The sequence below is a fragment of the Salmo trutta genome, chromosome 16, assembly GCF_901001165.1.
Source record: "Salmo trutta chromosome 16, fSalTru1.1, whole genome shotgun sequence".
Lineage (NCBI taxonomy): Eukaryota > Metazoa > Chordata > Actinopteri > Salmoniformes > Salmonidae > Salmo > Salmo trutta.
The window spans coordinates 45,192,559-45,218,332 of NC_042972.1; the positions used below are offsets into that span (position 1 = coordinate 45,192,559).

The 25,774-nt window shown below is 44.6% G+C and overlaps 1 protein-coding gene across 3 annotated transcripts; it reads left to right on the forward strand.

Annotated features, from left to right (window-relative positions):
* The first annotated feature begins 678 nt into the window (after window positions 1-678).
* On the forward strand, window positions 679-10,390 carry LOC115150833 (ubiquitin carboxyl-terminal hydrolase CYLD). 3 transcript variants are annotated; one of them, XM_029694550.1, is made up of 14 exons: window positions 679-949; window positions 2,033-2,531; window positions 3,003-3,135; window positions 4,576-4,826; window positions 4,949-5,117; window positions 5,352-5,484; window positions 5,675-5,782; window positions 6,087-6,166; window positions 6,332-6,398; window positions 6,609-6,741; window positions 7,274-7,382; window positions 7,531-7,649; window positions 8,614-8,818; window positions 9,862-9,940. In XM_029694550.1, exons 2-14 carry the CDS (start codon window positions 2,100-2,102, stop codon window positions 9,867-9,869), a joined length of 1,947 nt encoding a protein of 648 aa, XP_029550410.1. In that variant the 5' UTR covers window positions 679-949; window positions 2,033-2,099; the 3' UTR covers window positions 9,870-9,940. The 3 variants fall into 3 exon arrangements, with proteins under 3 accessions (XP_029550410.1, XP_029550409.1, XP_029550408.1); XM_029694549.1 differs by having other exon boundaries at window positions 680-949; window positions 3,006-3,135; window positions 9,886-10,390; XM_029694548.1 differs by having other exon boundaries at window positions 681-949; window positions 9,886-10,390.
* Window positions 10,391-25,774: the final 15,384 nt, after the last annotated feature.

Here is a 25,774-nt window from a genome sequence, read left to right on the forward strand (position 1 = left end):
GTGCCACAAAGAGGAACTTAGGAAAATTACAATTGGCTCAGAACAGGGCAGCACGGCTGGCCCTTAAAAGTACATGGAGAACTAACATTAATGATATGCATGTCAATCTCTCATGGCTCAAAGTGGAAGAGAGATTGACTTCATCACTACTTGCTTTTGTTAGAAGGGTTGACAAGCTGAATGTACCGAGCTGTCACCCATGCATACCCCACAAGACATGCCATCAGAGGTCTCTTCACAATCCCCAAGTCCAGAACAGACTATAGGAGGCACACAGTACTACATAGAGCCATGACTACATGGAACTCTATTACACATCAGGTAACTGATGCAAGCAAAAAAATAAATACACCTTATGGAACAGCAGGGACTGTGAAGGGACACACACACACATGTACAGACACACGTATACAAGCGCTAGCACACTCCCTCTACACACATGTACATTGTAATATTGTTTAATGGTGGTATTATACCTTTTGCATTGTAGATATGTAGTGGTGTAATAATGTTATTTGATGCACTGTTTTATATTTTGTTTTATATGTAATGTAAGTGCCTTAATGTGTTTGGACCACAGGAAGAGCAAATGTGGATCCCTAATACAAATACTGTACAAACTGAAATGTGTTAGTCACATGCGATGTCTCAATTGGGCAGAGGGGTGCGCTGAATCATTCATGGTGGACGACAACTTTACTATTCCCTTCCTCTGTCACAATTCTCTTGAAGAACAATCACAATCTTCATTCTGAAGTGTCACTGTCAGAGAGGACAGTATGAAATGGGCGTGTTCGGTCACAGCGCTACAGTATACCAGTTAGGCTATCTACGTTGGAATACTTCCTTATTCCGAGCTACAGTCGCCGAGGATTCAGTTGTACCTTCCAGTCATCTGAAGAACGTGTAGTACTTTGGAGTAACTGCTCTTCAGATACTTGTATAAACGGTCAGTAAGATTGACTCAATTTAAATGGAGTAATTTCGTATACAACCACTGTAGGCGACTCGATATTGGTTTACACAAGACTGTCTTCTGTAGACAGTGTAATACAATATAATTGTTAGAGACATTGTTGCCAGTTGCTATGTGATTTTAGTTCCAGACAGATCAAATTGTATTTGTCACATGCGCCGAATACAACGGGTGTAGACTTTACCGTGAAATGCTTGCTTACGAGCCTTTCCCAACGATGCACAGTTAAAATATAATAACACAAAATTAAATAGTAACACAAGAGTAATAAAATACACCAAAATATAGCCATGGAGTACCAGTACCAGATCAATGTTCAGTGGTACGAGGTGATTGAGGCAGGGTAAAGTAACCAGGAATCATGATAGATAACAATATGAATAAAGAATATAGTGCGTGTGTGTCAGTGGAGTCTATATATTGTGTGTGTATAGAATCAGTGCAAGATAGTCCGGGTAACTATTGAATTAACTGTTTAACATTAGCAGTCTGACCGAAGTCGCCCTAAAAAAGACATAATAATGAAATGATATTTACACTTACTTGACCGGTTGTACATGTTGGTCCTTTTGACGGTAGGAGGTGGAGATAGGTTATCCACAGGAAAGTGTTGTTTACTTGACTTTTTGCGGCGCCGGTACTGGCAGACCATGGTTGACCAAAATGGTTGACCTTTTATCCCATTATAAGAAGGTCCATTCCAGTATTCTATATCCCAATACTATGGTGATATCACTGAGCTGGATGTTGAATTATCGTTAAAAACGGCCTAAAAAAAATATCCCAACGTTTTTTTTGGATGATTCATTGTTTTGGGGTGGTTGCACAAGACAACACAAACATTCTAAAATGAATTGATTTCAAAAGCTGTGTATACCTCTACAGAGATATGCCTCAGCCTCTACCTATCTGGCACTTATTTATTTATACATTAGAACATTTAAAGCCATGCTTTGAGTGACAGCACAATGGAATGGCTGTGACCTCACATTCTCATAATACAAGTGAATGATCATAAGGATACAATAATACTTTGTTTACTTCTTTCCCTGACAGGGTGCCTGCTAGTCACACAATTTATGCATTGCTTGTCAGCAGGACCATTGTTCACTTTAGAAGAGGAATGGAATTTAAAGGAGATGGGAAGGACAAGTTCTTCATAGTGACACGGGGGAAGGCGAGAAAAGGCTTCTCCAGAGGATGTATCGGCCGTGTGGAAGCAGTGATGCATAAGGGAGAGCTGATGGGACTGTTGTACGGAGGTGGCAGCAGTGGGAATCCTAAGAGCGGGGACATGGTGAAGAGGGAGGACACGTACCCCCTCACCCGACACCAGGCCCAGCTGCTGCTCTTCGTGTCCCCCTCCAGCAAACGCCTAGAGCTCCTGTGTAACCCCCAGCTCTTTTCAGCCATCTGTGTACTGTCTCAGGATGACTTGGTAGTGGTTAAGCACAAGAAAGGTCACCAGCCAGGCCTGGTTCGGAACCTGATGCTGATTGGTAAGAAGGAGAACCAAGGGGACCTGCTGATGCTGGGCTTTGAGGTTGAGTTTGTGGTGAGTATGCAACTTCTACAAATATGGTATGCAAGCCCGTGTCAGCATAGGGAATGGATTCCAGCATTTTGTCCAAAGTATAAGCACATAATCAGGAATTTCAACTGTCTGTTTGATCCTCTCATCAATAAGCGAAACATTTTAGCCTATTGATGTCACAGTATGGCAGACACTGTGAGCTGTACCTGTCAAGTACACCTGAACTTCTCATTGATTTACATAAGTGACAGCAGGAGACAAGAATGTTCCTCTCGGGGGAAGATCCAAATGTTATCTGATTAGTTACAGCACCTAACTTTTACGTAACATCTGAAACTTGATAACATTATCTGAGCAATTGGCAGTTGCTTCGAAAGCAGTTTGTTGTATTTCTGGCTCGTCAGTAAAAATTCTCAGCACAGCTACTGTATGGGATTGAGTGTACTTGATTTACTGATTTACTGTAATTGTCCTGTTTCCTTTCCATTTCAGCAGGACTCTGATCAAACCGTGTCCCCTAAGAAGCCAGCCCCTCTCCCCCTGTTCAGTGCAGCAGACATTATCCAGGTTGTCCCAGCGCACTCTGTAGGCATTGGCCCTTGCTGGAAAGACAGTTATTCAGAGGGTTAGTACTGTATGTTTACTTGCTGGTGATCAATGCCCATGTATTCTCATATATTAGTATGCAAGCACATAGGCCTACATGTATTTGTTTACCAAATATGACACATTTTACCTGGTTTTTCTAGTTTTCCAACCCACTAGCCTACATCAGGGATGGGCAACTGGCAGCCCCCCTCTTGTAGGACCGTGGGCCAATTTATTTTGGGGGGGTGGGGGCTCAGTCAGGTTCTCAACTTACTGTTGAGAGTTAGAATAGTAGAATACACAAGGTGCAGTTTTGAAATGTGGTTGTGCATCAGCGGTCACTCAATTAGCCCATGTCAGCTCATTTATTTTTGATTGGTAATTAGTCTAGCGGCCAGCTATGTAAACTTGTAGTAATCATGGTCGAATTACCGCCCGGGGTGGGGCCCATTGATCATCAGTTATCATATTAAAAACGGCAAACATTTTTCTCCACTCTATAGCAAAATGTGTAGAATTGCAGGAAATTTGCTGTAAAACTGCACATTTTTCTCTCCGCCCCATGGCAAAATGAGTAGAATTGCATGAAATGAGTCAGAAAATTGCTAAATCTTCTCTCTGTACCATGGCAAAATGTGTACAATTGCATGAAATGAGTTAGAAAATTGCTAAATCTTCTCTCTGTACCATGGCAAAATGTGTAGAATTGCAGGAAATTAACTTTAAATCTTAAAGTTTCTCTTTGCTGTCACGAGGGGGGCCACTAAAATGTTTTGCTCGCAAGGTGGGGGTATGTAGACCGAAAAGCCAAAGTTGCCCATCCCTGGCCTACATACTGTACATGCTTTCTTGAAAGAAAGCACAGCAATGGTACCAGGAAAAGAATATCAGCTTTCAGAATCCTGTGGCTTGGTCTCATTTTAAACATGCTTTGCAAAGACACATGTGGCTCAGTTTGTAAAGCATGGTACTTGCAACTCCAGGGTTGTTGGTTTGATTCCCACCGGGGGCCAGTACAAAAAAGTATGAAAATGTAAGTTGCTCTGGATAAGAGCGCCTTCTAAATTACTAAAATGTAAGACAGAATTCTTTGAATGATTATCATCACTTTCAAAGTTAATCTGTAGGACCTGCTGTGAATTGGTGCCCCTACAAGCAAACAATCCCCACCTCCCCCTTAGAAATGGTAAATGTTATTGAATGGCAATGAGCAGCACCTGCGGCTAGACAGTGGGGCATAGAGCAGTTCTTATACAGAACTGGTCAAACTGGCTGAGGTGCTCTGGAATGTAGCAGCAGAGCACCATCACATGCTCTGGAATTTGTGTATATTGCATGCTCTGAGCTCTCTGCATACCTCTTGTGGAGATAAACAGACATGTTTACCACAGGTCAGTCTCATGACATGGGATTTGTGACAAGGAGAGAAACCATGTGATGTGTCATTTTTACCCCTCTTCAACTTCTTCTCCCCCAGGTCTAAACAGAAAGGCGGTGTCGCGTATCAACTCCATGCCTAATATGGGATCTCGTGAACGACAAGTGAGAGGTATAAACCATTTAGACCAGAATGTCACCCAAACCCCAACCCAAAGCCCGTCCCACCACCCTTTTGAGGTGGGATCCATTGTGGAGGTAACATCCAACACTGGGATAACTGTATACGGGGTGATCCGTTGGATGGGCGTCCTTTCAGAAAATAAAAACGACTGGGCCGGAATTGAGCTGGTGAGTGTAAGATGTGAACTGTGTAAGCAATGTTCTTGAGTTTGCCTATTATTCTCCTCTGAGATGTAAATATCTCAATCAGTTTTGATTCCTCAGCAACTCTTTTGTGGTTTTGCCATCAGGATTATGAGGTGAATAATTGCTCAGACGGGACGTATGGAGGCCAGCAGTATTTCACTTGTAAAGAGGGCAGGGCCTTGTTTGTGCCCCTCACAAAGTGCAGTCCAGATGGAAGGTTCTTATGTCCCCCATCTGAAAAGGAGACCCTCAAAGCAACAGATATCCCCCCAGGTTAGACACCACTTACATAGGTCCTAATCCTACCTAACACTAACACACACATGAACAGTGTAGATAGGCTATTATTACAATGCCATAACCTAATAAGCATTAGTTTGCAGCTCACACCCCAAACCAAACACACAATGAATCAAACACCAACCAACAGCAGATATAAAACATGTACCAGTTGTATTTCTATTATCTAAGTGGTACTTCATAATGTTTTTGTATGGTTTGTATCAGTCATTCCATTGGAGGAAACAGACGAGAACGTCCCCCCTATCCCTGAGTCGGAAGCCCTGTCTTTGCTCGTGGGCAAGATGAAGGGGATCCAGGGGCACTATAACTCCTGCTACCTCGACGCCACTCTCTTCAGGTAAACTTAACTCAATCCCGTCTGGTCAAATGTTTTTTCTGTAGGTCATTGTTCCTAACTCTCAGAATTGTATGAAAATGTGACTATTTATTGGGGATCCTTTTCATTGAGCCCAGTTTATTGTAGTAAAGGAATTAATGTTGCACCATGACCACTGCCAATATAATAAATCTACTACTTCTCTCCACAGTCTGTTCAGCTCGTCGATGACCCTGGACAGTGTTTGCCACAAACCAGCTGGCACAGAAAAGAGCATATCTCGCTCTCTGAAGAAAGACATTGTCAACCGTTTGCGCAGGTATAAACATTGTCTGTACTTGCGGTTTTCTAGATCCTCTTGACCCTCAGGCAGGCCTGTATTATCAGCTGGTCTTCAAATAAGGGCGTTATGACATTGTAATTCAACCTAGACTGAAACACAATAGCCTTTATGTGGTTGTAATGCATGTCTGATATTACTCTGGCACATTGGTAGGGTATGTTCAGGTATATGCACTTCATATGAATGTGCATCTCTGTGTGTTTGTATTATGGGAAAGTGTGTTGTGTGTATCTTCGTGTGTGGCCACCAAGAGTGACAATAGTGTGTGTGTTATCCACAGACAAGGTTTTGTGCCTGCTGAGAGCGTAATGAACTTCCGCAAGCAGCTCGGATGTGACACCTTTGTAACAGAAGAGAAAGGTACGCTCACACACTTCTCAGAGTGCTGATTCTATGGGTCTCTTTACTGTCGTGTTTAAACAGAAATGAAATACCAGCCAAGGGAAATGATGTCTGAATTAGGATTTTTAAATGGCTGCAGTGTCTCTGATTTCACCTAAATGGTGTTATCCTGCCTCCATGCAGACCCTGAAGAGTTCATCACAATCCTTCTACAGCGGGTGCTTTGCATGAAGTCATTGCTTAAACTCAGGTTTGAACCAGTTCACCTTACACCTTTCTCTAGTTGCCCTCCTGATCAATACATGTTCTCTTTCTTGCATGTTATGCTGTAGGCCACTTATTTCTCCTTGCTTCCCCTCCTCACACTTATCTCCATTCTCTGGGATTCTGAGTGTCTGTTAGACCTTATTTGACACTGCCATGACTGAGTTGCTTAGCTTGATTGTGCTCTGGGCCTCAGGTCGAATAACAACACATCTCAGGATGCCTACACATTCCAGATTATTCTGGATAAGGAGCAGGTGACACAGACTCCCACTGTCCAGCAACTCCTGGATATCTCCTTGCTGTCTTGTGGCCTCAAGTTTGAGGAGGTGGGTGATACTTTGCAAGGTTATCTAAGGACCAATATTTACAAGGCCTTGTAGGCAGCGCACCTTTTGTTTAGAAGGCAATCACTTTGTTTTAATATTTAGGCCCTGTGCAGTGAAAAATGAGATTTCCCTGTGTTTTATATATATTTCCACACTATGAAGTTGGAATAATACTGTGAAATTGTGAAAATTATGATAATGCTCTTTTAGTGTAAGAGCTGTTTGAGAATGCCTGAAATTTCTGCCTGTTTTGATGGGATGGAGTTTTGGTTTAGTAAATTGACTTAATAGACCAATAAGAAATAGAGTTCCAAACCTCTCTGCCAATAACAACTAGTTTTCTGTTTTCCCCTCCCCACTCAAACCACACCCAGATAGTCCTAGCAAAATTCTTGCTTGAGAAATTGCTCTAACAATTTGAATTGAAAACAATCACATTAAGGTAGAGTACTTATTTGTTACCCAGAAATGATTTGATATTCAGATAAAAAAGGCTCCATTGGACCTTTAATGTCTCTAATATGTCCCTCAGATCCCATCCTGCCTCATGGTCCACATGCCAAGGTTTGGGAAGAAGTACAAGATGTTCCCCCACATTATCCCCTCAACAGAATTTGACATCACAGATCTTCTATACAACTGTGAGTTTCAGCACAATCGCATAATCACACATATGCCACGTATACCTATGAATAAAAGTAAGGCCATGCAGTAACTCCCTACGCATAGCTTACCATAGTAAACTGTCTTCAGGCTGAGTGACACCTTTCCACCTACTTCTCCCATCAGCCCCCCGAGAATGCTTCCTCTGTGGGCGTCTGGCAGAGTACGAGTGCCCCCAGTGCCTACAAGACCGCAAGCTCCAGCCAGGAAGAATCAAACAGTATTGCACTACCTGCAAGACACAGGTATACAGTAGGGTCAGAAAGTACTGCCACCCTTCATAAAGATGAGCAAAAATGACTGTATAACATAAATAAATACTGAGCTATATTGTATGAAAAAAAAGGAAATAATATTATTTTATACAAATACAAGTAACAAGTAACAAGTAAATCTTTTTTCTCTCAAAAAGGTAGGGGTCAAAATGATTGACACCATGTTTTCCATACCTTGCGAGGATAACAGCACTGAGCCTTTTTCTAAAACGTTTTATGAGATTGGAGAACACATTGGGAGGAATCTTAGACCATTCCTCCATACAGAATCCTTCCAGATCCTTGATATCCTTCATCTGTGCTCACTGACTGCCCTTAACAAGGGCCCCAGGACTAGTGGAAGCAAAATAGCCCCATAACATCAACGATCCAACACCATATTTTACAGTAGGTATGCAGTTCTTTTCTGCTCATGCATTCTCATTTTGATGCCGAACCCACCGCTGGTGTGCGTGGTCAAAGAGCTTTATTTTCATGTCATCCAACAAATGTAAACTCCAGGAGTTTGCTAAACGGCATTGGTACTTGGATTGGAACTGGTGCTATGGTCAGATGACATGAAATTAGAGCTCTTTGGCCACACACACCAGTGGTGGGTTCGGCATAGAAATGAGAATGCATAAGCAGAAAATAACCCCATACCTACTGTAAAATACAGTGGTGGATATTTGACATTATGGGGCTATTTGGCTTTTTTTAGCATACAATATAGCTCAGTATTTGAAATATTTATTTAATACTGTCATTTTTGCTCATCTTTATCAAGGGTGTCAATCATTTCAGACCCCACTCTACACAGTTAAGCAGCATGACTCTTTGAGCTACAGCTTTTCTACCTGCAAGTATATTGATTTCATCTCCTTTATCTAACTGAATCTCCCTTTCTACTTTCCCTCTTCCCAATCCTCCATCTCCACTTCTACCTTTGTGACAGGTGCACACTCATCCCTCTCGGCAGAGCCACTGCCCTAGAGCCCTGGCAGTGCCAGCGGAGGTGCCAGCAGATGCCCCTGTACCTAGGCACAAAATGCAGTTGTTCGCTGTGCTCTGTATCCACACCAGCCACTATGTGTCCTTTGTGAAGTATGGCCCTGGCCCTCGCTCCTGGCTCTTCTTCGACAGCATGGCAGACAGATGTGGTGAGATTAACCTCAAAGAACACAGTTACAATACATTACCAAAAGTATGTGGACACCTGCTCTTCGAACATCTCATTCCAAAATCATGGGCATCAATATGGAGTTGGTCCCCCTTTGCTGCTATAACAGCCTCCACCCTTCTGAGAAGGCTTTCCACTAGATGTTGGAACATTGCGTCGGGGACTTGCTTCCATTCAGCCACAGGAGGGCGATTAGGCCTGGCTCACAGTCAACGTTCCAATTCATCCCAAAGATGTTCAATGGAGATGAGGTCAGGGCTCTGTGCAGGCCAGTTAAGTTCTTCAACACCGATCTCAACAAATAAGTTCTGTATGGACCTCGCTGTCTGCACAGGGGCATTGTCATGCTGAAACAGGAAAAGGCCTTCCCAAACTGTTGCCACAAAGTTGGAAGCACAGAATCGTCTAGAATGTCATTAAATGCTGTAGCGTTAAGATTTCCCTTCACTGGAACTAAGGGGCCTAGCCCAAACCATGAAAAACAGCCCCAGACCATTATTCCTCCTCCACCAAAAATTTGATGAACTGACTTGTTGGAAAGGTGGCATCCTATGACGGTGCCACGTTGAAAGTCCCTTAGCTCTTCAGTACGGGCCATTCTACTGAAAATGTTTGTCTATGGAGATTGCATGGCTGTGTGCTCGATTTTATACACCTATCAACAACGGGTGTAGCTGAAATAGTCGAATCCACTCATTTGAAGGGGTGTCCACATACTTTTGTATCTTTGTCTAAGAATCTTGTCTGTTGCCATCAAAAGTTTATTTCAAAACCTATTGAGTGGATGTCGGGTTGGTAAAACATTATTCTAAAAGGAAGAACAGACCACTAAATCCATTTCTTCTGAGGTGCTGAACAAATAATAGTTTCCGTTCAATTGCAGACTGTTCCTTGCCTTGTAAAGTTATTTATTTGTCTTACTTGTCACTAGATACCCAATGACTTACTTTGTCTTTGAACCTGATGTAGAGAACACTGCAACCTGACGTAAATGTCTAGTCTTATCTGTCTTTCACTTGTCAGATTTCTAATCTTCAGTCCCCTCAGGTGATGACCAGAGTGGCTACAACATTCCAGAGATCAGGGCTTGTCCTGAGGTGGGTGACTTCCTGTCTCAGTCAGAGGAGGAGCTAGCACGGGCTGACCCCTCCAAGGCTGGAGAGCCTGTCCGCAGGCTGCTGAGTGACTCCTACATGTATTTGTATCAGAGTGCCTCCATGGCACTCTACAGATAAAGTCAGCACAAGGCTGAAGTGTACTGGGGATAACACAGCATTCTCACAACAATGCTACAATAACCTTGGTTTCAGAGTCGCCATGGCGTCAATTCATTTTCACAGAAATAAAACTGATGATTAGCTGAAGACCTTGAACTTTAAAGGCTTTTATGAGAACAGAAATATACACCAAGGTTTTCTCAAATGTTTCTTTGTCAATGTAGGCCTACTTGACCTTTGTTTCAATAAAGATTGATTGATGAGGTTGGGGTTAGGAAGGGAAAGTGAATTATATTATTTTTTTCCCTCATTGCCTACACCAACCATTTCCTACTCACTGCTTGTATTTTGGCAATGTTTTATTGTTGCCAATTTTATGTAAACATACAGTATCATATACTCTAGATCAGTGGTTCCCAAACGTATTATAGTCCCGTACCCCTTCAAACATTCAACCTCCAGCTGCGTACCCCCTCTAGCACCAGGGTCAGCGCACTCTCAAATGTTGTTTTTTGCCATTATTGTAAGCCTGACACACACACACACTATATAAGATACATTATTTAAAAATAACAATTAGTGTGAGTTTTTGTCACAACCAAGCTCGTGGGAATTGACAAAGAGCTCTTATAGGACCAGGGCACAAATAATAATATAATAATCAATCATTTTGATGTTTATTTAGCCATCTTACATATAAAACTTGATTTGTTCATCGAAAATTGTGAATAACTCACCACAGGTTAATGAGAAGGGTATGCTTATAAGGATGCACATTGTATTGGAGAGAGTCTCAGTCTTAAATAATTTTCCACACACAGTCTGTGCCTGTATTTCTTTTTCATGCTAGTGAGGGCCGAGAATCCACTCTCACATAGGTACGTGGTTGCAAAGAGCATCAGTGTCTTAACAGCGCGATTTGCTAAGGCAGGATACTCAGCGCAGCCCAATCCAGAAATCTGGCAGTGGCTTCTGATTAAATTACATTTTCACATAACCGCTTGTTGCAATTTCGATGAGACCCTCTTGTTCAGATATTGGTAAGTGGACTGGAGGCATGAAAGGGATAACGAATCCAGTTGCTTGTGTCATCCATTTTGGGAAAGTACCTGCGTAATTGCGCACCCAACTCCGGTGCTTTGCTATATCACATTTGACTTCGTCCGTAAGCTTGAGTTCATTTGTCCACAAAAAAATCATACAATGAAAGGAAATACCTGTGTGTTGTCCTTGTTAATGCAGACAGAGAAGAGCTCCAACTTCTTAATCATAGCCTCAATTTTGTACCGCACATTGAATATAGTTGCGGGGAGTCCCTGTAACCCTAGATTCAGATCATTCAGGCGAGATGGGCCAGTCGTGAGAGAAACTCGTCATCATGCAAGCGGTCAGACAAGTGAAAATTATGCTCAGTAAAGAAAACTTTAAGCTCATCTCTCAATTAAAAAAAACATGTAAATACTTTGCCCCTTGATTACCAGCGCATTTCTGTATGTTGTAAAAGCATTACATGGTCGCTGCCCATATCATTGCATAGTGCAGAAAATACACGACAGTTCAGGGGCCTCGCTTTAACAAAGTTAACCATTTTCACTGTAGTGTCAAAACGTATTTCAAGCTGCCAGGCATTCGTTTGGCTCGGTGGTTGCTGCAGTGTACCCAAGTGGCGTTGGGAGCAACTGCTTGCATGCGCGTTACCACTCCTCTATGTCTCCCTGTCATGGCTTTTGTGCCATGACAGGGCAGTGCCCCTGTGACAACAATTTTGGACCCCCTTGTGGCCCCCCTATATGTGGAGTATGAAATAATTTTTACATAACACATTTTTGCTATAATTTTTTTTTTTACATCCGTTATTAGACAGTGGCAACGCGGAACATGGTATTTTGCCTGCTAATGCCTGCAATGCAGTGAAGAAAACGATATGACAACAATAATGTCTAATGTAACTGGCCCCTCTAACAGTACAACTGGCTCCAGCTTGGCCCCCCCAGTTGAAATGGTCTAGAACCGCCACTGCTCCTGCCATGTCCCTGATGCGTCGTGAAACAGTGTTGTTTGATGAAGTAATTGTCTGTATAGTTTTTTTGGCCTTTTCCCCCAAACATTGTCCCAGCCATATCCGCGGCAGCAGGAAGAATTAAGTCCTCCACAATAGTATGGGGCTTGTTTGTCCTAGCCACTCGGTAGCTCACCATATAAGACGCTTCTAGCCCCTTATTAATTGTATCTGTTGCTTTTATACATGTCTAACTACTCAAAAGTCATCTTAATTCTCGTTCAAAAAACTCCTGTGGCTTATTTTTCAAATTGGCATGTTTTGTTTCTAAATGTCTGCGCAAGAGTGAAGGTTTCATCGAGTTGTGAGATAGTACTTTTGCACATAACACACCGTGGCTGAGGAAAGGCACTACTCCCAATATAAGTTAACCCCAAATCAATGTTGTGCTCGTGGAAGCAGAACAACTTGTGTCGTCGACAGGTGCAGGTGTAGTACTGCTGGTAGTAGCAGTACTACCAGTAGAGCGGGTATGTGTCTCTATGGACGCGGGCCTTACTTTTTTAACCATTTATCAATTTTCGAGCAAACAGAATGAGCAGCAGCTACATTTGGCTGCATACCGACCGTTAGTGGAATTCCCGTGAGAGAGTAACGGTTAATGTGATTGGATGTTCATTATTTGACTAGGCTACCTGTATTTGACATTGTGTTGTTATTTCGCTGAACACTAAATGGTTTAGTTTTATTTTTGGCAGTGAAACGAGGCTACTCAGACGAGGAAAAAACCTCACCCAAATGTATAGCCCCGTTGGAAAATATAAATGGACTCTTTGAAAATGTGAAGAAAATAAATTTTTATAAAAAATGTAAAAAAGTGAATCACATTTTTATTTGGCGTACCCCGGATGGCATTGTGTACCCCAGTTAGGAAATACCTGCTCTAGATTTATGGAATTGGATCTATGATTAGGACTTCTTGTGGAATTCTGTTGAATGTCAGTGTTTTTCAGCTTTTTTATATTGAAGGAATTAAAGAATGAATGATATACTCTGGAACCTTTTTATGTTATATTCACTGAACATGTTGTTGAAATGACAAGGTTAGTTAAACTTGATTGAAACAGTGCTTGAAATGATCAGAATTTGCATTAAAACTATAAAAAAAATTATGGGATAATGAATTATCTGTGTTTTCTGATTTCCTCCCAATTGTGCTTTATATATACACCCCAGTTCTTAAATAACTGATGATATATGTGTTTCGGGTATGGAAAGGAGATGGAGAGATGCATGCTGTAGGGGTCTCCAACAGGTCGATCGCGAGCTCGCAGCCCACCTATGAGCAGTAGCCGTGTGTGGGTAAAATCACTGGGGAAGCAAAGCCAGGAAAAAAAACCATATTACAACTTATGTGTTGTGATAATTGCTTTGTTTGCTCTATAACCTGTTAGTTCATGTGCCTTGACAATGTCATATATAGGCTTAAGGCCAAGACAATAAGAAGACACAGTGGCAGAATAAATTCAACCACACCTTTGTTTCATCACAAAACAGGAGAGCAACATCTATCTGGTGGAGTCCACTAAGCACATTGCATGTAACAAACAGTTACCTACAGCATGGTCAATCAAGTTAATGTTTCCAACATTTTCTGCGCTACTAAACAACTATTTATTTAGAACACCAGAGTTACAGCAAGTTTATTCCAATCAATGCAAGCTAACTATAATTTGGCTGTCCATGCTACTGATTTTTCTGTCTGTCTGTGTGTGTGTGTGTAAGTAGAAAAAACATGTTGACTCACCCTAATTGTAGAGAAACGCCAATGTCAACCTCCAATCTTTCCTGTTGACAAAATGGTCTATGACTATCATACAGCACACGCTTTTAGTTTTTGTTGTCCTATGCTACCTGGCTAAAATGCTTGCTCGCTAGCCAAACTTCCTTTCATGGGCAACAATTAGCCAGTTTGGTAACATTAATCTACTGTTATTAAAAAAATAATAATAATCATTTTCAATATAGAAATGCAACCAAAAGGGGCCTCCCGAGTGGAGCAGTGGTCTAAAGCATTGCATCGCAGTGCTAGCTGTGTCACTAGAGATTCTGGGTTTGAGTCCAAGCTCTGTCGCAGCCGGCTGCGAACTGGAGACTCAAGGGGTGGCGCACAATTGGCCCAGCGTCGTCTGGGTTAGGGGAGGGTTTGGCCGGCAGGGATGTTTGCGCACACTAGAGACTCCTGTGGCAGGCCGGGCGCAGTGCAAGCTGACATGGTCGCCAGGTGTACGGTGTTTCCTCCGACACATTGGTGTCACGGGTGTCGTAATGTAAAGACCAAGGCGCAGCGGGTTGCATGCTCAACATTATATTTACTATAAAGAACTTGAAAAAACAATAAACAAAGAACGACAGGAACAGTTTTGCAAGCTAACTAAAAGCAGTGCAAAAACAACTACCCACAAACAAACAGGTGAAAACAAGCTCTTTCAATATGACTCTCAATCAGGAACAACGATGAACAGCTGTTCCTGATCGAGAGCCACACAGACCACAAAGAAATATACAAAACTAGAAACCTAGAATCCAAAAACCAGAACATACACCAAAACCCCAGAACACATAAATAAAACACCCCTCTACAATAACCATAACCCCCTAACCATAACCCACATAACCTCCTGTGCTAAACCCCCTCTCCCCAACCCACCTATACTGGAGGTGGCTCAGGTTCCGGTCTACAACCACCCCCTGACCAGTCCACCCCTGCAGAATGTTCAGGGCTGTAGAGCGTCTCTGGGGGCTCTGGACTGTGGGCCGACTCTGGAAGCTCCAGACCGTAGGCAGACTCGCTCGGTTCCCGGACCGTAGGCAGACTCGCTCGGTAACGGACCGCAGGCAGACTCGCTCGGTTCTGAGCTGCAGGCCGACTCACTCGGTTCTGAGCTGCAGGCCGACTCACTCGGTTCTGAGCTGTAGGCCTTCTCACTTGGCTCCGGACTGTAGGCCGTCTTACTCGGTTCTGGACTGTAGACCCTCTCACTCCGTTCCGAACTGTGGGCCGTCTCACTCGGCTCTGAACAGTGGGCCGTCTCTCTTGGTTCCGGGCTATATACTCTTACCGGATACTCTAGACGGGGTACTGTTTCCGGACACTCTGGACGGGGCACTGTTGCCGGACACTCTGGACGGGGCACTGTCTCCGGACACTCTGGACGGGGTACTGTCGCCGGACACTCTGGACGGGGTACTGTTGCCGGACACTCTGGACAGGGCGCTGTCGTCGGAAGCTCGGGACTGGGCTGACGCACTGGAAGCCTGATGCGTGGGGCTGGTAGTGGAGGTACCAGCCTGGGGACACGCACCTCAGGACTAGTGCGGGGAGCGGGAACAGGCTGAGTTGGACTGGGCTGCCGCACCGGAAGCCTGATGCGTGGTGCTGGTACTGGAAGTGCCAGTTTGGGGACACGCACCTCAGGGCTAGTGCGGGGAGTGGGAACAGGCTGAGTTGGACTGGGCTGATGCACTGGAGGCCTGGTGCGTGATGCTGGCTGTGGATATACCGGGCCGTGGAGGCGCACAGGCGGTCTCGATCGCACCTCCTGCACAACCAGTCCTGGCTGGATGGAACTAGTAGCCCTGTACGAGCGGAGTGCTGGTACAGGGCGAACTGGGTTGTGCAGGGGCCTGATGGTTGCCGTGCGTAGAGCGGGCGTAGGGTAGCCTGGACCTAGGAGGCGCACCGGTGACTAGATGCGCTGCGCAGGCATCCGCCTACCAGGCTGGATGCCCACTCTAGCACGGCACTTGCGAGGGGCTGGGATCACTCGCACTGGACTGTGCGTGCGTATGGGCGAGATCGTGCGCACTTCTGCATACCTCGGCGCCCTCCACTCCATACGTTCCTCACAATAAGCACGGGGAGCTGGCTTAGGGCTCACCCTTGGCCCAGCCAAACTACCCGTGTGCCCACCCCAAAAAAATTATTGGGGGTGCCTCTCCGGCTTCCTCGCCAGCCGTGTTCCCCGGTAGCGTTCCCGGTCCTCACAAGACTTCCTCCATGGGCCCTCTCCGGCCAGAATCTGCTCCCAAGTCCATGACTCGCGACAGTCCACCCGTTGCTCCTTCCTCCGCTGCTTTGTCCGTGTTTGGTGGGTAGTTCTGTCACGGGTGTCGTAATGTAAAGACCAAGGCGCAGCAGGTTGCGTGCTCAACATTATATTTATTATAAAGAACACGAAAAAACAATAAACAAAGAACGACAGGAACAGTTTTGCAGGCTAACTAAAAGCAGTGCAAAAACAACTACCCACAAACAGGTGAAAACAAGCTCTTTCAATATGACTCTCAATCAGGAACAACGATGAACAGCTGTTCCTGATCGAGAGCCACACAGACCACAAAGAAATATACAAACTAGAAACCTAGAATACAAAAAAACAGAACATACACCAAAACCCCGGAACACATAAATAAAACACCCCTCTACAATAACCATAACCCCCTAACCACATAAAACAAATACCCTCTGCCACGTCCTGACCAAACTACAATAACAAATAATCCCTATTACTGGTCAGGACGTGACAATTGGTGCGGGTGGCTTCCAGGTTAAGTGGGCATTGTGTCAAGAAGCAGTGCGTGCGGCTTGGTTGGGTTGTGTTTCGGAGGACGCACGGCTCTTGACCTTTGCCTCTTCCGAGTCCATACAGGAGTTGCAGCGATGAGACAAGACTAATATTGGGGAGAAAAAGAGGTAAAACATATATATATATATTTTTTAATTACTAAATAGAAATGCTACCAAAAATAATTAACTTAAAGTTGTTGCACCCATGTTTCACCAAACAATATTTTGAAAGAGGATGCAAAGTACTTTAAGCATATGTTTTCATTTCAGTCTCCTCTAGCTCCACTAACCAAAGATAATTGTAAGGATTTTTCTCCTATTAATAATGTAAAATGAACAAAATGTACATAAAGACTCATGTGAAGGCCAAATTACAGAGGAGGAACTTCTTGATGCAATTAAAGCCTTTAAGTCTGGGATAACTCCAGGGCTTGATGGCATACCAGTTTAGGTATATCAAACCTTTTTTAATGTACTCAAGAGGACCGTTATTAGCATGTTTTAACCACTCCTATAAAAATGGTAGATACTCAACAAGAAGGTCTGATTTCATTATTACCGAGTGGTAAAGTGGTAAATATAAAGTTCCAGTCCATTGAAAAAATTGGAGGCACCTTACACTTCAGTGTTGTGATGAAAAATTCAAATCAAAGTGCATAGAATTAAAAAGGTATTGTCGGATATTATTCATCTTAATCAGACAGGTTTTTTATATGGACAAAACATTGGAGATAATATATATAATATAAGACAAGTACTGGAAACAATAGAACACTGAAAATCTGGGGTAGAATCTGTTAGACTTGGCGCTGCGGTACCGCTTGCCTTGCGGTAGCAGAGAGAACAGTCTATGACTAGGGTGGCTGGAGTCTTTAATGTTTTGGGCCTTCCTCTGACACCGCCTGGTATAGAGGTCCTGGATGGCAGGAAGCTTGGCCCCAGTGATGTACTGGGCTGTACACATTACCCTCTGTAGTGCCTTGCGGTTGGAGGCTGAGCAGTTGCCATACCAGGCGGTGATGCAACCAGTCAGGATGCTCTCGATGGTGTAGCTGTAGAACTTTTTGAGGATCTGAGGACCCATGCCAAATCTTTTCAGTCTCCTGAGGGGGATTAGGTGTTATTGTGCCCTCTTCACGACTGTCTTGATGTGTTTGGACCATGGAACTTGAAGCTCTCAACCTGTTCCACTACAGCCCTGTCGATGAGAATGGGGGCGTGCTCGGTCCTCCTTTTTCTGTAGTCCACAATCATCTCCTTTGTCTTGATCACGTTGAGGGAGAGGTTTTAATCCTGGCACCACACTGCCAGGTCTCTGACCTCCTCCCTATAGGCTGTCTCATCGTAGTCGGTGATCAGGCCTACCACTGTCGTGTCGTCGGCAAACTTAATGATGGTGTTGGAGTCGTGCTTGGCCATGCAGTCATGGGTGAACAGGGAGCACAGGAGGGGACTGAGCACACACCCCGGAGGGGCCCTTGTGTTGAGGATCAGCAAGGCAGATGTGTTGTTACCTACCCTTACCACAAGGGGATGGCTCGTCAGGAAGTCCAGGATCCAATTTGCAGAGGGAGGTGTTTAGTCCCAGGGTCCTTAGTTTAGTTAAGCGCTTTGAAGGCACGATGGTCATGAACATTGAGCTGTAGTCAGTTAATAGCATTCTCACATAGGTGTTCCTTTTGTCCAGGTGGAAAAGGGCAGTGTGGAGTGCAACAGAGATTGCATCATCTGTGGATTTGTTGGGGCGGTATGCAAATTGGAGTGGATCTAGGGTTTCGAGGATAATGGAATTGATGTCAGAGATGACCAGCCTTTCAAAGTAAATAATGGCTACTTTTAAAATAGTAAATAATGGCTACTTCTCAGAAACTATTACACTGTCAAGAGGAGTAAAACAAGGTAGTCCACTATCGGCATATCTATTTATTATGGCCATCAAAATATTAGCTATTAAAATCAGATCCAACAATAATATCTAGAAATCCAGGGCTTAAAAACAAAGGTCTTATCGTACACTGATGATTCATGTTTTCTTTTAATCCACAATTTGGTTCTCTCCACAGCCTCATAGATGATCTAGATACTTTTTCTAACCTCTCTGGACTACAACCAAATTATGATAAGTTAACTATATTACACATTGGCTCACAAAAAATATTTTTACATTACCGTGTAGTTAACCAATAAACTGGTCTGACGGTGAAGTGGACATACTCGTTATTCATATCCCGAAAGAAAGAAATCATCTCACTACAATACATTTTAATAGAAAATTGCCAAAAATGGACAAGATCTTGCTACCGTGGAAAGGAAAATACCTGTCTATTTCAGGAAATATCACCCTGTAACTCTTTAGTCATATCCCAGTTTACCTTTGCTTATGGCCTAGCCTAGGCCTAGTGAGTTGTTTTTTAATTATATGAGCAAATAATAATTCACTATTTTATTTGGAATGGCAAGCCAGAAAATTAAACGGGCCAAATTATATAATGAATATGAATTCGGAGTGCAGAAATGATTAAATATTAAAGCATTAGACCTCTCACTAAAGGCTTCAGTTATACAGAAGTTATACTTAAATACGAACTGGTTCTCTAGCAGATTAGTAAGAATGTCTGCTATGGGCGGTAACAATATCATACTCTTTTTGACCAGACAGCATCAGATAGATGGGCTACACCTACAGAGAAAGAGCGGCGCTGTTTCGCTCGCTCGATGCTTTCTCCAGTGAGATACATTCAGCCTCTTGTGAATTGAATTAAATTTATGAAACACAGAAACAAAAGATACATTATTTTGTCTGTTTTTTATTTTTTCCTAGGTAAAGTTTTTGAGGAAGCCTGGCTTCCCTTGGCATCCATGAATACACGCCACTGTTAGGACATGAATGTTACCTGGGCTAGTTGAAATCGTGGTCTGCTGGCCATTGCCCAAAATCCTTATGTTCCATCCCTGCATGTCAGTGCCGTTCAGACAATCCCTCTATCAATGTTGGTCCTCCTCAGTGACCCCACAGCTGAGGGTTTTAACTTTCCTCTTGAGAATTAGAATCAGATGTACAACTCACGGCTGCTTTGAGCAAAACATGTACAGTACCAGTCAAAAGTTTGGACACACCTACTCATTCAAGGGTTTTCATTTAGTTTTACTATTTTCTACATTTTAGAAAAATAGAGAAGACATCACAACTATGAAATAACACATGGAATCATGTCGGAACCAAAAAAGTGTTAAACAAATCAAAATATATTTTAGATTTGAGATTTTCCAAAGTAGCCACACTTTGCCTTGAGTACAGCTTTGCATGCTCTTGACATTCTCTCAACCATTGCATTTCTAACAGTCTTGAAGGAGTTCCCACATATGCTGAGCACTTGTTGGCTGCTTTTCCTTCACTCTGCGGTCCTACTCATCCTAAACCATCTCAATTGGGTTGAGGTTGGGTGATTGTGGAGGCCAGGTCATCTGATGCAGCACTCCATCACTCTCCTTCTTGGTAAAATAGCCCTTACACTGCCTGGAGGTGTGTTGGGTCATTGTCCTGTTGAAAAATACATGATAGTGGGACTAAGTGCAAACCAGATGGGATGGCGTATCGCTGCAGAATGCTGTGGTAGCCATGCTGGTTAAGTGTGCCTTGAATCACTGACGGTGTCACCAGCAAAGCGACATCACACCTTCTTCCTCCATGCTTCACGGTGGGAACCACAGATGTGGATATCATCCGTTCAACTACTCTGCGTCTCACAAAGACACAGCGGTTGGAACCAATAATCTCAAATTTGGACAGATTTCCCCCAGTCTAATGTCCATTGTTCATGTTTCTTGGCCCAAGCAAGTCTCTTCTTATTATTGGTGTCCTTTAGTAGTGGTTTCTTTGCAGCAATTCGACCAAGAAGGCCTGATTCATGCATTCTCCTCTGAACAGTTGATGTTGAGATTAGAGGTCGACCGATTAATTGGAATGGCCGATTTCAAGTTTTCATGCCCCTGTATGTCTGTGCGGTGAGCACGTTTGTATATCATTCATTCACTTTGTGTAGCCAGTTAGCGATTATGGCTGCAGTCCAAATTCAAAGTAGACATCCCTCGGCTCTAAACCCTCAGCCCTGGACTGACGTTTTACATCGTCACATACGAGTGTACCTTAAATGTCCCTTGCCCAAGCTAGGAAGAAATTGAACATTTCTTGAAATTGAGCTTTGGCAGCGATTACAGACTCAAGTCTTCTTGGATATGACGCTACAAGCTTGACACACTTGTATTTGGGGGGTTTCTCACATTCTTCTCTACAGATCCTCTCAAGCCCTGTCAGGTTGGATGGGGACCGTCGCTGCACAGCTATTTTCAGGTCTCTCCAGAGATGTTAGATCGGGTTGAAGTCCAGGCTATGGCTGGGCCACTCAAGGACATTCAGAGACTTGTCCCGAAGCCACTCCTGCGTTGTCTTGGCTGTGTGCTTAGGGTCGTTGTCCTGTTGGAAGGTGAACATTCGCCCCAGTCTGAGATCCTGAGCTCTCTGGAGCAGGTATTCATCAAGGATCTCTCTGTACCTTGCTCCATTCATCTTTCCCTCGATCCTGACTAGTCTCCCAGTCCCTGATGCTGAAAAACATCCCCACAGAATGATGCTGCCACCACCATGCTTCACCGTAGGGATGGTGCAAGGTTTCCTCCAGACGTGATGCTTGGCATTCAGGCCAAAGAGTTCAATCTTGGTTTCATCAGACTAGAGAATCTTGTTTCTCATGGTCTGAGAGTCTTTAGGTGCCTTTTGGCAAAATCAAGCAGGCTGTCATGTGCCTTTTGATGAGGAGTGGCTTCCGTCTGGCCACTCTACCATAAAGGCCTGATTGGTGGAGTGCTGCAGAGATGGTTGTCCTTCTGGAAGGTTCTCCCATCTCCACAGAGGAACTCGGGTTCTTGGTCACCTTGCCCTTCTCCCCCGATTGCTCAGTTTGGCCGGGCAGCCAGCTCTAGGAATAGTTTTGGTGGTTCCAAACATCTTCCATTTAAGAATGATGGAGACCATTGTGTTCTTGGGGACCTTCAATGCTGCAGAAATGTTTTGGTACCCTTCCCCAGATCTGTGCCGCCGAACAATCCTGTCTCTGAGCGCTACTGTCAATTCCTTCGACCTCATGGATTGGTTTTTGCTCTGAGATGCACTGTCAACTGTGGGACCTTATATAGACATGTGTGTGCCTTTCCAAATCATGTCCAATCAATTGAATTTACCACAGATGGACTCCAATCAAGTTGTAGAAACATCAAGGATGATCAATGGAAACAGGGTGCGGCTGAGCTCATTTCGACTCTCATAGCAAAGGGTCTGAATACTTATGTAAATAAGGTATTTCTGTTTTTTATTTTTAATACATTTGCAAAAGTTTCTAAAACTTGTTTTCACTTTGTCATTAGTGGGTATTGTGTATAGATTGATGAGAAAGAAATATATTTAATCAATTTTAGAATAAGGCTGTAACGTAACAAAATGTGGAAAAAGTAAAGGGGTCAGAGTACTTTCCGAATGCACTATAAGTGTGATGTCAGGGAAAGTTGTACGCACAAGCTAATATTTCCAAAAAACGAACCAAACAAAACCATCATTACTTTTACGAGATGTATTTGAGATATGTGCATTAATATGTTGACTCCTCCATATTAATGTTGCTTTTAAGTTTTGGAAGATTTTTCTTAGCGGATGTACAATCATCGCAAATTGAATTATGGGGAGTTTCAGGCACCGGAGTGAACATAATTGTACACTCGCAAACTCGATCAAAAACGAGGGCTGAGGGGCTTATGTTGTCAATTTCCCTTGCTTGGCTAATCATTTGGACCAACGACGAAGATGGCTGCGGGCATAATGCAAGGGTAAGTGGAGGAGGGTGTGTCTTATGTGTTTGAAACGCAGCCATAGTTCTTCACTCGCTCTCTTGAGCTAAATCGAGGGCCAAGGGGGTAATGTTACTGAATTGGAACTCCCTAAGGGAAAGTGGCTAAAGCGAGGGCTGAGGGGGTAAACAATGTTTTTGAACTGCAGCCAATGATAACCATCTTCTGTGTAGACAAAGACATTCCCCAAAACATTCTCAATTAAAACTTAATTGCAAAGTAGGCTTACCTGGCAGAATTACAGTATATCATGATTATGATCCTTACGCCCTCACCTTTAGGACTTTGGCAGCCTCCAGTGGATGGAATGAGCCGGAGCTCCGCACTCTATTTCGCAGTGGACTGCGCGAGGAGGTCCAGACGGAGTTCGCATGTCGGGATGACAACATATCCTTGGATGCACTCATCGTGATGGATGACCTTCTTTGGGAGCACAGGTGTCCACCTCACCTCCCTCCTTTGGCTGTCCTGAGGCAGAGCCTGAACCCATGGAGGTAAAGGCCACACACCTCTCAAAGCGGCATCCCTGGAGACAGCTGGGGCTCTGTCCCTATTGCGGCAAAGAGGGGCTTCAGGGGTGTCCAGTACATCCCAACCCGGGGGCCACTAGAGCAGAGGGGTGGCCCCGTGACCTTCAGTCTCCCAGGGTAGACGTGAGTATTCCATTATCATCGTTTTCCGCCAAACCCTTTCTGGTTCCCATTTCACTGGCTGGTTGTCCCTCAAGTGTTGTCTCTACAGCTCTAGTGAACTCCGGTGCCTCTGGGAACTTGATCGACCAGGCCCTTGCCTCCTCCCTGAACTTAACTTAATACCCGCTCTCCTCTCCTTTTCCTGTCCAAGCCCTGGATACGTGACCATTGGAATCAGGGACAATTACGCACATCACAGCACCATTCACCCTCTCCATGGGACCCAAGCACCAGTAAAGCCTTCCCTTCCTCATCACCACTGCACCTGTACACAAAGTCATCCTTCACCTCCCGTGGCTCCAACTTCATAACCCCACCATCTCCTGGTCAAGGATGAGAATCACCGCCTTGGGACCAGGATGCCGGAGGACCTACTTTCCCGCACCCTGTGGTTCCACATTGGTGGAGGGTCCTGTGAGTGCCCTACAGCCAGAGCACATCTATGTCCCCACAAGGGTGCGGGATCAGCTGTTGACCTGGGCACACACACACGTCGCTCGCCGCTGGACACCAGGTATCACCCGGCACCATCCAATCCCTCGCCGATTAATACTGGTGGCCCACCTTGGCGCAAGACGTGTCAACTTATGCACCATATTTATCCAATCCAAATCTCCCCATGCACACCCCAGCAGGGAAATTACTTCCCCTTCCCGTGCCTCAGTGGCCTTGGTCACATCTGTCCATAGACTTTGTAACTGATCTCGCCCTTTCTGATGGTTTTACCACTATTCTGGTTGTTGTTGACAGGTTCCTCTCTCTGGTCTACCTACCGCTCTCCAGGTCGCTGAGGCACTATTCCAGCAGGTCTTCCAGCACTATGGCCTTCCAAAGGACATCGTTTCCGACCATGGTCACCAATTCACGTTGCAGGTCTGGAAAGCCTTTATGGAGAAGCTGGGGGCCACGGTCAGCCTCACATCTGGGTACCAGCCTCAGTCCAATGGACAGGACCAACCAGGAGCTGGGGAGGTTCCTAAGGAGTCACTGCCAGGACCGGTAGGGGGAGTGGGCCTGGTTCCTTCCCTGGGCAGAATACGCCCAGAACTCATTACGTGACTCATCTACCAGGCTGACTCCCTTAGAGTGCATCCTGGGATAACAGCCGGCCCTGACTCCGTGGACTCCGAGACAGACCGAGGCCCCTGCAGTGGGCGAGTGGTTCCGACATACAGAGGTGTGAAATGCCGCCCACGTGAGACTCCAGTGCGCTGTGCGCCATTAGAAGGATCACACGGACAGCGCACTGGAGCCAGCCCGGTGAAGGAGTGGCGAAGTGAGTTCTGGGCGCAGTGAGGCTCCCGTGTTCCATTCTGGTGAATTTGTCTGGCTCTCCACCAGGAACCTCCTACCCTGCCGGAAGCTGAGCCCCAGGTTTGTGGGGCCCTTCAAAGTCCTCCGGAGGGTTAATGAGGTAACTTACTGTTTACAACTCCCCACCAATTACCGGAGCTCATCCTATTTTTATGTTTCCCTCCTCAGGCCGGTGGTTCCTGGTCGCCTTCCCCCACGACACCCCTCCGCCTCCCTTGGACATTGATGGGTCCCCTGCCTATGCTGTCAGATCCCTACTCAACCCCCAACGTCGTGGGGGTTGGCTTCAGTAGCTAGTGGACTGTGAGGGGTACGGCCCAGAGGAGCGCTGTTGGGTTCCGGTGGCCAACATCCTAGACCCCAACATTGGCCCGAGATTTCCATCTCTGCCGTCCAGACCGGCCTCGGGGCCGTCCTCCTGGCCGGCATCATCCTGCGGCTGGAGCCGCGCGTCGTGGTGGGGTACTGTCACACCTACTCCCGTTCCCTTTCTCCAGCGCTCAACGTCGCCAGTCAACTAACCGCCGGTCCTGGCAACCCACATTACACACAGCTGGCAACAATCATTACGCACACTTGCTCCCCATCATTATGCACACCTGGACTTCATCTTTTCTTTGATTACCTCCCCTTAATTTAGCCCGCAGTAGCCTCGGTCTTCAGGCAGTATTGGTTTAATTTAAGTTCAGTACGCTATTCCTGTTTTGCTTATCTTCATATTATTAAACTCACCTGCTTCCTGACTCCCTGCATATACGTCACAAATGTGTTGCCATCCGTACTGCTTCTGATCTGGCGGACTTACTAAAAACACAAATATTGTGTTTGTAAATGATGTCCGAGTGTTGGAGTGTGCCCCAGTCTGTCCATAAAAATAAAAGGAAATCGTGCCATCTGGTTTGCTTAATATAAGGAATTTGATGTATAGCATTTTAGGTTTTTATTTAGTCACATGCACAGGGTTGCAGGTGTAGTTGCAGTGTACATTTAAATATGTGAGCTCCAACATTGGTGTTTACTTTTAATTAGTGGTGGAAAACATACTCAATTGTAAGTTAAGTACATTTAAAACCAGATACTTTTAATCAAGTAGCATTTTACTGTGACTTTTACTTGAGTCATTTTCTATTAAGGTATCATTACTTTTACTCAAGTATGACAATTGAGTACTTTTTCCATCACTGTT